The sequence below is a fragment of the Aquarana catesbeiana genome, linkage group LG06 (genome assembly GCF_042186555.1).
Source record: "Aquarana catesbeiana isolate 2022-GZ linkage group LG06, ASM4218655v1, whole genome shotgun sequence".
In the NCBI taxonomy this organism is placed as follows: Eukaryota; Metazoa; Chordata; class Amphibia; order Anura; family Ranidae; genus Aquarana; species Aquarana catesbeiana.
In genome coordinates, this window is record NC_133329.1 from 82,600,344 (window position 1) to 82,611,937 (window position 11,594).

Below are 11,594 nucleotides of genomic sequence, written 5' to 3' on the forward strand. Positions count from 1 at the left end.
ACCTCTTCCTAAGTCTCCTGTTTTTTTTTTTTTAATTACTTTATACACTTTTTTTGGGGGGGGGGGTTGTGGTTGAGTCACATGACCTCATGGGTCCTCTTCAGGTGGTGAGCAGGTCCTGATTGCTGCAAAGAACAGTGCCATGTACTAAGTGGGTGGATCCAGAATGCTACAGAGACAGCAACATGTACTAAGTGGTCGGGTCCCGAATGCTGTAGAGACGGCTCCATGTACTGAGTGGTTGGGTCCTGAATGCTGTAGAGACGGCTCCGTGTACTGAGTGGTCGGGTCCTGAATGCTGTAAATGCTGTAGAGACAGCACCATGTACTGAGTGGTCGGGTCCTGAATACTGTTGAGACGGCTCCGTGTACTGAGTGGTCGGGTCCTGAATGCTGTAGAGATGGCTCCGTGTACTGAGTGGTCGGGTCCTGAATGCTGTAAATGCTGTAGAGACAGCACCATGTACTGAGTGGTTGGGTCCTGAATGCTGTAGAGACGGCTCCGTGTACTGAGTGGTCGGGTCCTGAATGCTGTAAATGCTGTAGAGACAGCACCATGTACTGAGTGGTCGGGTCCTGAATGCTGTAGAGACGGCTCCGTGTACTGAGTGGTCGGGTCCTGAATGCTGTAGAGACGGCTCCATGTACTGAGTGGTCGGGTCCTGAATGCTGTAAATGCTGTAGAGACGGCTCCGTGTACTGAGTGGTCGGGTCCTGAATGCTGTAGAGACGGCTCCATGTACTGAGTGGTCGGGTCCTGAATGCTGTAAATGCTGTAGAGACAGCACCATGTACTGAGTGGTCGGGTCCTGAATGCTGTAAATGCTGTAGAGACAGCTCCATGTACTGAGTGGTCGGGTACTGAATGCTGTAGAAACGGCTCCGTGTACTGAGTGGTCGAATACTGAATGCTGTAAATGCTGTAGAGACAGCACCATGTACTGAGTGGTTGGGTCCTGAATGCTGTAGAAACGGCTCCGTGTACTGAGTGGTCGAATACTGAATGCTGTAAATGCTGTAGAGACAGCTCCATGTACTGAGTGGTTGGGTCCTGAATGCTGTAGAGACAGCTCCATGTACTGAGTGGTTGGGTCCTGAATGCTGTAGAGACGGCTCCTTGTACTGAGTGGTGGGGTCCCGAATGCCATAGAGACAGCTCCGTGTACTGGGTGGGCAGGTCCAGAATGCTGCGGAGAGTGTGCCATTTGCTGTATGAGCAGGGCCAGAATGTTGCAGAAGACAGTGCCATGTGCTGAACGGGTGATCCAGAATGCTGCAGAGACCGTGCCATGTACTAAGTTGACACTAATGCGTTCTCCTGTGAGTCCAGGGTGGCTTAATAATGCACCCAAGCCCCCATCCCAAAATGGCCTGCATTGTTGTGCTTCAGACAATCAATACAGTTTCAGTAACAGGCTTCTTTTTCTATTTTATAGGTATTACTTTAAGAAAGTAAGTGACGAATTTGATTGTGGAGTGGTTTTTGAAGAGGTGCGAGACGAGGACACTGTTCTGCCCATCTACGAAGAGAAAATTATTGGCAAGGTGGAAAAGATCGACTAGGCCATTCAACAACGCAAATGTGCTGTGTGCGAGCAGACTTGAAGATGTTTAACAAAATGCTGGAAGATAGACAATGTCACAACAGCCCCTCGCTGTCATAAACGGCGGTACCTGTTTGCGGAAGGTTAATTCCCGCACTGGCGATCTTGAATCAGTTCAAGAGAACCTGTTGAAGCAGTCCGCCCTGTCCTCTTAGGGGCTGCAGTCCATGTAATGTAGCAGTGTACAGTTAAAGCTAGAGGTTGTTATAGAACCTTGTTTATGAGAGCTGCATATTTTTGATACATTGAAATTAAAAAAAGAAAAAAAAAAAAAAAAACGGGAATTAAATTTTCCGAAGTCACAGTGCTCTTATGTAAATTTTAAACGCTATGGTGCTGCGGTCACCGAAAAAGCTTCAGCCATCACAAAAAGTTGATCTGCCGAAGGCAAACCAGTCCCCCCCCCCCCCCCTATTTGTTTGCTGATGCTTTTTTTTTTATTTCAGAGTCATTTCCAGTCATGTTCACTATTCCCACTTGAGTTTTTTTCTGTACGGTTCCAAAACACTAAGATTTGCTTCAAGTGTTGTGCACGCTCGGCCTGGCAAGAGGCTGCATTGGTACTATTCTGTATGGGTGCCTGGTTTATTTTAAAGAAAATTTTCTTACTAATTGCTATGTGGATCTTTTTTTGAAAGAAAAGAAATATATAATTGTGGAAAAACCTTGTTTTCTAGATTTATTTTTAAAAGCTCTCTTTAAAAGTTATCTCTACAAACAGTATTGGTGCAGTTTGTGAGCAAAAAAAAATGGTGGCTAACATGGTTTTCTACATGTAGAATCGATGTTTTAGCGGGTCTCTGGAGGTTGGGTTATTTCTTTTACACCAACGGTGGTGGTAGGGTTTTTTTTTACCTGTGCCTTTTCACAAGATTGTTAATAAGGTTGGTGGATTTCACCATTACTCTTATTTTGAAATATAACAAATGAAGTGTGACCATATAAAGTGGCTGTCGCATAAGGGCAACATTGGGAGATCTTCCCAGTGTAATTTGAGGATTGGTTTAAGAATCCACCAGTGACATAAATATTTAGGTAATGTGTATCCATGTGCAAAAAAAAAAAAAAACATATATGATGCAGTCTGTTAGTAGCATTAACAGCAATTTTTGTTTTCCTGAGAAAAATTATTACCTGTTATCAAGGCTGCCATTAAAAATCATGGGACCCCAACAAGTTAGGTGGACATGCAACATTCCTATTGGATCCAGTGACAGCTGTGGGGGGAGGAGCTTGAGTGAGCCCTTACCCACCTTTTGCTGTGTACGGAGTGCCTCTACTACCTTACATGGGACTTATTCTACATCCAGGTTGAATCTGGGCCACCCTGATGGGCCCGATCCAGGGAGTACTGCTTGTACCACTCTATCAGCGGGTCCTCCTTGCTTTTTCCACCAATAGATATGATGTTGTTTTACTGTTTCTTCAAAAGACCAAGCTGTCCAGCTAAAGCGGGGGGTCCATAACCTGTAAAACGCGACCTACCAGGTCAGTGTGAAGCAATATACTGGGCGAAAAAGTACAGGGCTGCTTTTACACTGAACTGCGATTCAACAGGATTTTACCCCCCCAACTTTTTGTGTGAACGAGCCCTAAGGGTGCTACTGCCAAATTCAACTTAGTGCTCATTCACAAGTGCAACAGGCACTACTACTCCTCTGAAAAGCAATCCGAGTGTATTTGACAGGTGGTGAGGTGGAGATATGTTGCCTCCTCACCACCTGATTTAGACCCATTTTTTCCTTGCAACACCGTGCTTGGTGATCTTTGACTTCTCCCATTTTGTTAATGTAGATCTCCATCTCTTTAAAGTTACCTACCCCTGAACTAAAATATCTGGAAAAGGTGTTGGGACAAACCATCAGAATTCTGCTGGGCATGCTTTTATGGTTAGCTTTTATTTATGTGGTTTAAACCTTTTTTTCTCCAAAGAGAAAAAAAAAAACAGAACTATTTAACAGTTAAACTCTGTCTTTTCTAAAGCCTATCTATGCTACTTTATTCATCTAAGGCTGCATTCACACCTGAACGTTTTCAGCTCATAAAACGCCAGAAAAAACACCTGAAAAACACCCAACACGCAAAATCCCATTCATTTCAAAGGCACCTGTTCACATCTGAGCGTTTTGTCACCTGAAGCAAAACGCCTGAAAAATGCCCTAAGCTCAAAAAAGAACATGAGCTTCTTTGGGTCAGATTACAGGCGTTTTTTTTTTTCTTTTCTGCCTTTTACATTGGTGACCCGCACAAAATCGCGGTAAAATCCGCTGCAAATACATGCGACTTTGAAACGCTCAGGTGTGAATGCAGCCTAAAGGTTGCCTTAGCTGAAATTTTCATTTTGATCAGCCACAAGGGAGGTGGATAGAGTGATCCTGCCTACTGTGCCATCGTATTCTGACAGAGGGACTCCTTCATTGTCAGAATACACTGACCAGCAGCTGCTGATCGAGAAGTTTTCCAACATTCCATGTATGGGCCATACATTGATTGAATTTCGGGCAGTCGCTGCTGAAGCAACCAAATTTCGATCATCTATATTCCATTTTTGGTTTTGGGTTTAATACCACGGTAAGACTAAAGCTTTGTACACACGAGCTGAAAACTGGTCAGTTCGGCAGGGACCGGCCGACTTTCAGGCCATGTGTACAGAAGGTGGTCTCACAACCGGTTTCTGTTGAACGGGCATGCTGGTAAACCAGTGTCTGCCAGCACTGATCAGTGTGTTCTGGCGGGGGGGGGGGGGGGGGCAGTACACAAAGTACAGGAGGGGAAATTGCCACACTTGCATCGCTTGTGTTAATATGGCGATCTTTCCGTTTTTTGTTTTTTTTTTGCCTTCAGCCTGTTGGGATGAAAGAAATAAAAACCTCTAGCGTGTACCCAGCTTAACCTGTCCACAAGGTGACAATGACACTGCATGATTTTACAGCAAAACTAACAGCATGGTCACCCTGTTAAAGGAAGTGGAAAAATAACCAATTTCCTGGCAGGTTCAACAGAAGCGGTTACAGGGGAGCTGAGAAAAACAAGCATTACTTTGTTACTGCTTTTGAAAGCCTGCATGTCATTTTTAATTTTGCCAATAGTTCCACTTAGTGTTTTGCTACACGTTACCCATTCTGCTTTTTGTTTTTGCTCACAAAGTGCAGTGATCTTCAAAATACATCGTCCTTTCTGGTCTCACCCTCAAACATTTTCGAGTTGAGTTAATCACTTTGTAGCTTAAACCATGTATGAATCGAACCTTTCATAGAAGTATTGTTCATACAGACCTCCATTACTCTGACTTCTGAGTCATTTGGCATTTCAAAGTTCGTGAAAAATGTAATTGTTTTCTGCCAAAAATTGCCTGCTCAGTACATTTTGTGCCATAGAAAACCAATTTAACTCTTCTGAGGTAGGAGAGGTGAAAAAAGGTGTACACCGGATGTCCAGGGCAGCTTTGGTCAATAGGTGGGTTAGATTTATGAAAGCCCAACTCCAGTTGGCCAACAAATTCTGATGCACAAATCCAAAGCCAAAGACTGACTGCTGAAAACTGTATCCGAACAACATGAACAGATTCCCTGCCTTCCCACGCAAGATGTTTTCACCCACAATGCTGGCATTAACCATAGAGGTCCTCTATGATTCGTTATGTCAATATGAATAAACTTATCAGAGTTTGAGTTTTCAGCCTGTCTTTTCCTTATGGATTTGTGCAGTCTGTGGCACATAGGACGAGCCCCTGCTGGCATTAAGCGTTCAATCTTCCATCAGGGTGACTCAATTCAGGGCTTGGGAGTGGTGTACCCCATACTTTTGCCAACAGATTTGATTGTCTTGTACAGACTGGCAGTAGCCATTGGGCCTGATGAATTATGCTGTAGATGCTTGCTGCCATTGATGAACTGTAGGCACAGCCCAATAGACAAAGCTAATTTCTCATGATTCCCTAGATTTAGGAATAAATCACTTTAATTGCATAGATAAGTGCATTTAAGTTGAGTGACTGCTGATTTTAGTCAGCAGTGCTGCCCTGGATTTATTTATCTATGTACATATTTATCACCTATTTGTTGCAGTTTACAGTTTGAAAGCAACACTAAAATGACCACCGCTTTGCATGCATTAGGAAGCTAAAGTACTAGGTAAAAAAAAAGTTATTTAAAAAAAAAAAAAAAATCATGAAAGCATAGCTTGAGGATTCCAACCCCCATCCTTGGCTCTTCTCCTTCCTCCGGTGTTGGCAGGGACCCAGGAATTCTTCCAGGGCTGAACAGCACTCGTGTAATGAAGTATGAGCATTACTCAGTCCTGGAGTACTGTGAACCCATCCTACGTGATGCCAGGCGTGTAAACGGGCTGGGCTCACATGAAATGAGCAGAATGACAGAGCGTCCATCTGTCCTGAATAGAACTGCCAGTGCTGGCTTGAGGAGGACTTCGGGGCAATGATGCAGTGTTGAGAAGACAAGTGAAGTTTGGCACTATCTAGGGGAGGGCCTAAAAAACAAAAACAAAAAATAATTTAAATATAAAGGCCACTGAAGTAAGTACACGATTTTGATGACTGGCTGATCGGAGGAGAGAGCGTAGTGGAAATTTATTAACAAGTGTGGCTAAAGCTGTCCATAGATGGGTAGAACTTCAGATGAAAAAGAATGTTCTAAGAATGTTCATTTGTTTTTCTAATCATTTGTGGGTCAAATTGACCCAGTGACGATAAAATTAGAAGGAGCAGGATGGGACATTTCTAAGTGGCTTACGTTCAGTAAAGTCCTTTCATTCCAAAATCAAATGTTAAAAGCAAATAAAATCTTTTAACCCACATTTGAATACTCTGAGGATTTTCGTACAAAATTTCCCCAAGACTTTTCCTAAGAATTTTTGTTTGAAATTCTTTCCCTCTATGGCCAACTTAACGCTCCCCCAGCCTGTTGATTGGTTGTCCAGTCAGCTGATTGGGGGTATATGATTACTCCCCTAACCCAATTGGTTGTCCATTTAGCTGGTTGTGGGGGAATGCGATTACTCCTCTAACCTAATTGTTTGTCCAGTCAGCTGGTTGAGGGTATATATATATGATCACTCCCCTAACCTTATTGGTTGCCCAGTTAGCTGATTGGGGGTATATGATCACTCCCTTAACCTTATTGGTTGTCCAGTCAGCTAGCTGGGGGCGCGTGATCACTCCTCCAGCCTATTTGGTTGTCCAGTCAGCTGGTTGTTGGGAAGGGGCTGTTCCTTTAATGCAGCAGCACAGCTTTGTCCGAGTGTGGTCTGGCAGGGGTGCCTATATCACCAGACTTGCTGAACAGAATATCAAACCCCCTTGGAGTATAAAATCCACATATGTATTTCAGCACATATGTGAGTAGCTGCTTGCCTGGATTTAAGTGTAAAAGGAAGTGCATTTTAGGGAAACAATGACTTGGAATATGTATTTAGATCAGAAAAGTTAGAATTTGAAATCTGTCCAGTTGTTTCAGCAAATATTGAATCGGGAGAATCTCTGTTAGCCAAGCAGATAACATTTTCAGTGGACCTCAGTAACAGAATGAAAGCCGACAAGTTCACTTTAAACTGGGTTCTCCCATTAGGCTTGCAGCTACATCGGAGCAAAGCCAGCCATACACGTTAGGTCTACCATCAACTGCAAGCATCTACCTTCCCAATTGATTTCATTTGAATGCAGGCCCTTGCTCTATATTGTTGTATTATAAATGCTGTATTATGCGGTTGCTAAAGTTTACTGAGCGCTGCCATTTTGCACTGCATTAAGCTCGATTTACATCTCTGCGTAGACATCAAGGTAGCCTTAAATAGGGGTTTCCATTTATTTTTGGATGGCACCCAACACATGCATACAGTGAAAGCAAAATGCAGCTGAACTACAACGCACAGATGTGAACCGTCTTTGCGTTTTCTAATGCAAGGCTAGTGCAGTGTATTAAGGCTCCCTAAGGGAGATTCAAAAACGAATTGGCTGCCTAAAACAAACCTGCGCATGGGTGTGAGCCAGATCTTAATAAATGAGCCGCCTGTTATGGCTCACAATCATAAATCATTTTCCTCTCTGACTTTAAGGACGCTTGACCCATCATTTATCAGACTAACGCAGTACTGCTCCTAAATAATCTCCTTTTTGTGCTAAAGAAATTCAATACACAATACCTTGAGTAAAGACCGTATGACCGCGGCAGTCCTTTTGTCATAAATAAAAGCCAATATTTAGAAGAACACAAGAAAAAAAAAAAAAAAAAAAGATGGTGCTTCATGTGAAATAAACTTGAAGCTCTGAAAGCGGCCTTAATTGTGTGCTCTGCCCCCTCCCCCACCACCACCATGTAGAGTGTTGTAGAGAAAGGTTCATGGGATGTTCTCATTATTAAATACACTTGTGAATCAAATTTATTTTTCTGTATATTATGTTATCTAATATATTAATATATATGAATATTGCATGTTCTGTATGATTTTTTATTTCCTTTGTGCTGTTTTTTTTCCCCCTTGGAGGGGGCGTTGTTCAGATGAAATTTAAAGGTTATACCGTTTCCAGTTCACCAAAAAAAAAATCTTGCAGGTTCTAGAATGTGTATATTTAAAAGCAGACCATAAACGGTCATGGCACTCAAGTGTTTTAGGATAGCCTATTATAATGACCCCCATCCCATAATTACACAGCATGCCCCTGTTTCACAAATCTTCTAAACACTACGCAAATTTTTGTTTCAAGAAAAAAAAAATGCTTAATGGTTAAAGGGACGCAAATTCCTATACCGCAACGTAACTTGTGCAAAGATATATTGATGACGTTTACATTGAAAATATGCATACATATCTATGAATGTTGGCTGGAAAATATCTCCTCATAAACAAGTTTATTTTCTTTTTGCCCAGTTTTTGTTGGACATTTCTTCTCTTTTGTTTGATAGAAAGTCATTGAAACACAAACAAAAATGTAACAACCCCCCCCCCTTTTTTTTTTTTCTCTAATACCATATCTATGTCATTAGAAACGAAGGATCATTGAACGACATTCATAGAAACAATTTGCCTCTTTTAATTTTTTTACTTTTTTTTTTTCATATATTGCCTTTTTTTTTCTTTTTATAAAATTGAGAAAATGCTTTTAAATTTCCCCTTTCAATTTTACATGCTTTTGTAAATGTCACCATCATTTAAAATATCACACAAGAACTATTCTTTTGGCCTTTTTATTTTTTTTTCGTTTTGGCAGTTAAATAATCATACCTATTTTATTAGGAACTAAGGATTATTGAATACAATACATAGAAACAATTTGCCCCTTTAATTCCTGACCTTTTTTTCTTATTCTTCATTCATGTATTTTTCAAAATTAAGAAAATGCTTTAAAAAAATTTTTTTTTTTTAAAGGTCTTCCATTTTTTGGGCTTCTTGTAGTTTTTTTTAAAGCTGAACTCCAGGCAAATAAGATACAAGTTAATTTGTATTGGCCTCTTGCAGTCCCCTGTACAGCAAGGCTTAGATTTGGAGAGGGAGGAGCAGCACAAGGAGCCAACCAGTTATGTTAACACGAAACAAGCTAATAGGAGGAGAAATCGGAGAAATAAACTCATGAGTCTACTGCTTCTCCTTTCACTGTCCTGTCACAGACTGAGACGGGGGCAAGACTCCTATTAAAAAAATCTTCCCATGCCCCCTCCCTTTTTTTTAACACCCTCCCTTTTTTTTATCACCTCTATGCACCTGGTTGCAGGTCCTGCACATTTAAAGCGGGGGTCCACCTATCTATCGTTTTTTTTTTTTTTAGTTCATTCACAAACTTTTCTTCTCAGTATTACATACTCACATATTGTGTGTAATATGTCCGCCTGTGTCAGATTTCGTCGGAAAGAATAACTTATATTATTCACTGCAGGCGGTTTCCATCTTCATTGTGGGCATTTGAAGCCCACAAGCATTTATTTCCTGGATGTGGTGAATGCTGTGCTCCCAGCATTCACCGCTCGTTCCCGCACATGCTCAGTGGCATCCTGGGAATCCTGAGACTAGCTCCCAGGAGTCTGGGAGAGGCTAGAAACACGCCTACTCCCACGGGAGGAGAACCAGGAAGTGCAAAGAAGAATAGAAAAATAAAAGGTAATTACGGCGATTTAAATTTTTTTAAACGGCATGTCAGCATCTAGGCAAGGAAGAGAATACATACAGATATTGTTCAAAATTTGGGTGAAACCCCGCTTTAAGGCATTCACCTGCCCAGCGGATCTAGCGTTGTCCTACTGGGGTCCGCTCCTTTTCTGCACCCCCCCCTTTCCGTCCCACACCGCCATTCTCTTCTGTGACATCATCAGTAAGCTGCTGTCTCTTCCGGGTTAGGCCGGCAGCTTCCCGATGATGCCCCACCCCCTCCTCCTTTCCCAAGGAAGGACAATGCCTCCTGGGATATGTGCAAAGTGTACGTCATTCACCTAGGAAAATGACATGCATGAAAGGGGGGGGGTTGGGCTTTATTTTATTTTTTTTAAATAAAAATTGAAGGAAAAAAAAAAAAAAAAGAGTGCCCGGTTTGTGGATGAGAGGCAACATGTCATGGAGGGTGAAGATCCACTTTAACTGCAGCAGGTCTCCTGGCCCGCCAGACCTTGCCCTGTAGCAGAGCTGTGTTTGCTTGGAGTTCAGCTTTACATTTTCAGCATCTGAGCTGTTTTTTATATGGCAGATGATGTGAAATTTGTAAATTGACGATTTGGCTACCCGGCGCCTATTTTATCAGAAAGATATAGAAAACCTATTTTCACTTGGTGATGTATTTTTCACAAATTTTATATATTTGCCCAGTTTTATATTTTTGAAAATTCTCTTTCCATTTGAATTAGGTACTAGGATGTTTTTGGTCAATGTCTTAGACTTGCTAGAGTGCTCAGGTAAGCTGTGTCCTCTTTGCTTTACTGATCAGTTACAAGTAGGTGCATCCCTTATTCTTGGCAAACTTTTGTTAAATCATCATCATCATAAACCACAAACGAGTTCTTGAATCGGATTTAAAAAGCCAAAGTGTTGCTCTAGCGTCAGCGTTTTTTTTTTTAATGATAAAATTTGGTGTTTGAAAATCTGAGGGAAACGTGCGTGTGTGTTTGATCTTTTGCATAACTCTGTCACACGGTGCCTTTTTTAAATATAGCTCTCCAGTGAATCTTTGACATGTTTTGCTTTTTATCCAGGGAACATGTAAAAACATTTTCTTTACTTTTTTCCATTTTTTTTTTTTCTAAAGAACTTTGTTTTCTTCTCTGTAAATATGTACATTTTGTTAGAAATAAAAACTAAAAAGGAAAAAAAATAAAAATGTCCGAAAGCACATCAGGTTTTATGACGTTACCATATCACTGATCATTACCCAACAAATACTGTCTTGTACATTTTTTTTTTGTTTTTGTTTTTTTAAAGGTACTTGGAGATTAATAAAATAATAAACTGATATATGTATACAAATGCATGTTGTGTACTTAATTGCTAGTGAATAGATCTTTGTGCTATTATGAGAAATATATAGAAAAACAGAAGGGGTTGAAGCAGGGAAAGCTTATTTTTATTGCTCATTCAGTGATACAGAATCCACTGTTTCAAGCATACCTGCACTTTGTCATGCTAAATCTGGTGACAAAGATATCCTTCTCCCCCACCATATGTTTAGTTGGTGATCCTTTAGATATAAGGCCTTGTCACATTGCAGTGTTCATCACCTCCAAAATGTTCATCTCTAAAACCAGATATATGCAAATAACTTAAATTGTCAAGCACATGCAACTAAAAATAAATCAACCAAAAAATGTGTGCACCGTTTATTATTTTCCCTAAAAACAGGAAGTTCACTTCCAAATAGCATAGAAACCACCTTTATCTCAACCATATTACAATACATGTATTTCCGGATGCATGCTGTATCTACCAGCAATTATAACTATACATAAGATGCATGATTTCAATAGAGTATCTCATATGTCTAGGCGTTTCTAGGGT

At 41.0% G+C, this 11,594-nt stretch overlaps 1 protein-coding gene across 3 annotated transcripts in view; it reads left to right on the plus strand.

Annotated features, from left to right (window-relative positions):
- The window catches only part of AXIN1 (axin 1), a 203,799-nt gene extending 192,733 nt beyond the window's left edge, over window positions 1–11,066 (plus strand). For all 3 annotated transcript variants that reach the window (XM_073636319.1, XM_073636318.1, XM_073636320.1), the window contains one exon: window positions 1,437–11,066. In XM_073636319.1, the coding sequence (XP_073492420.1) occupies window positions 1,437–1,563 (127 nt within the window). In that variant the 3' untranslated portion in view covers window positions 1,564–11,066. The remainder of the gene's footprint in view (window positions 1–1,436) is intronic.
- Window positions 11,067–11,594: the final 528 nt, after the last annotated feature.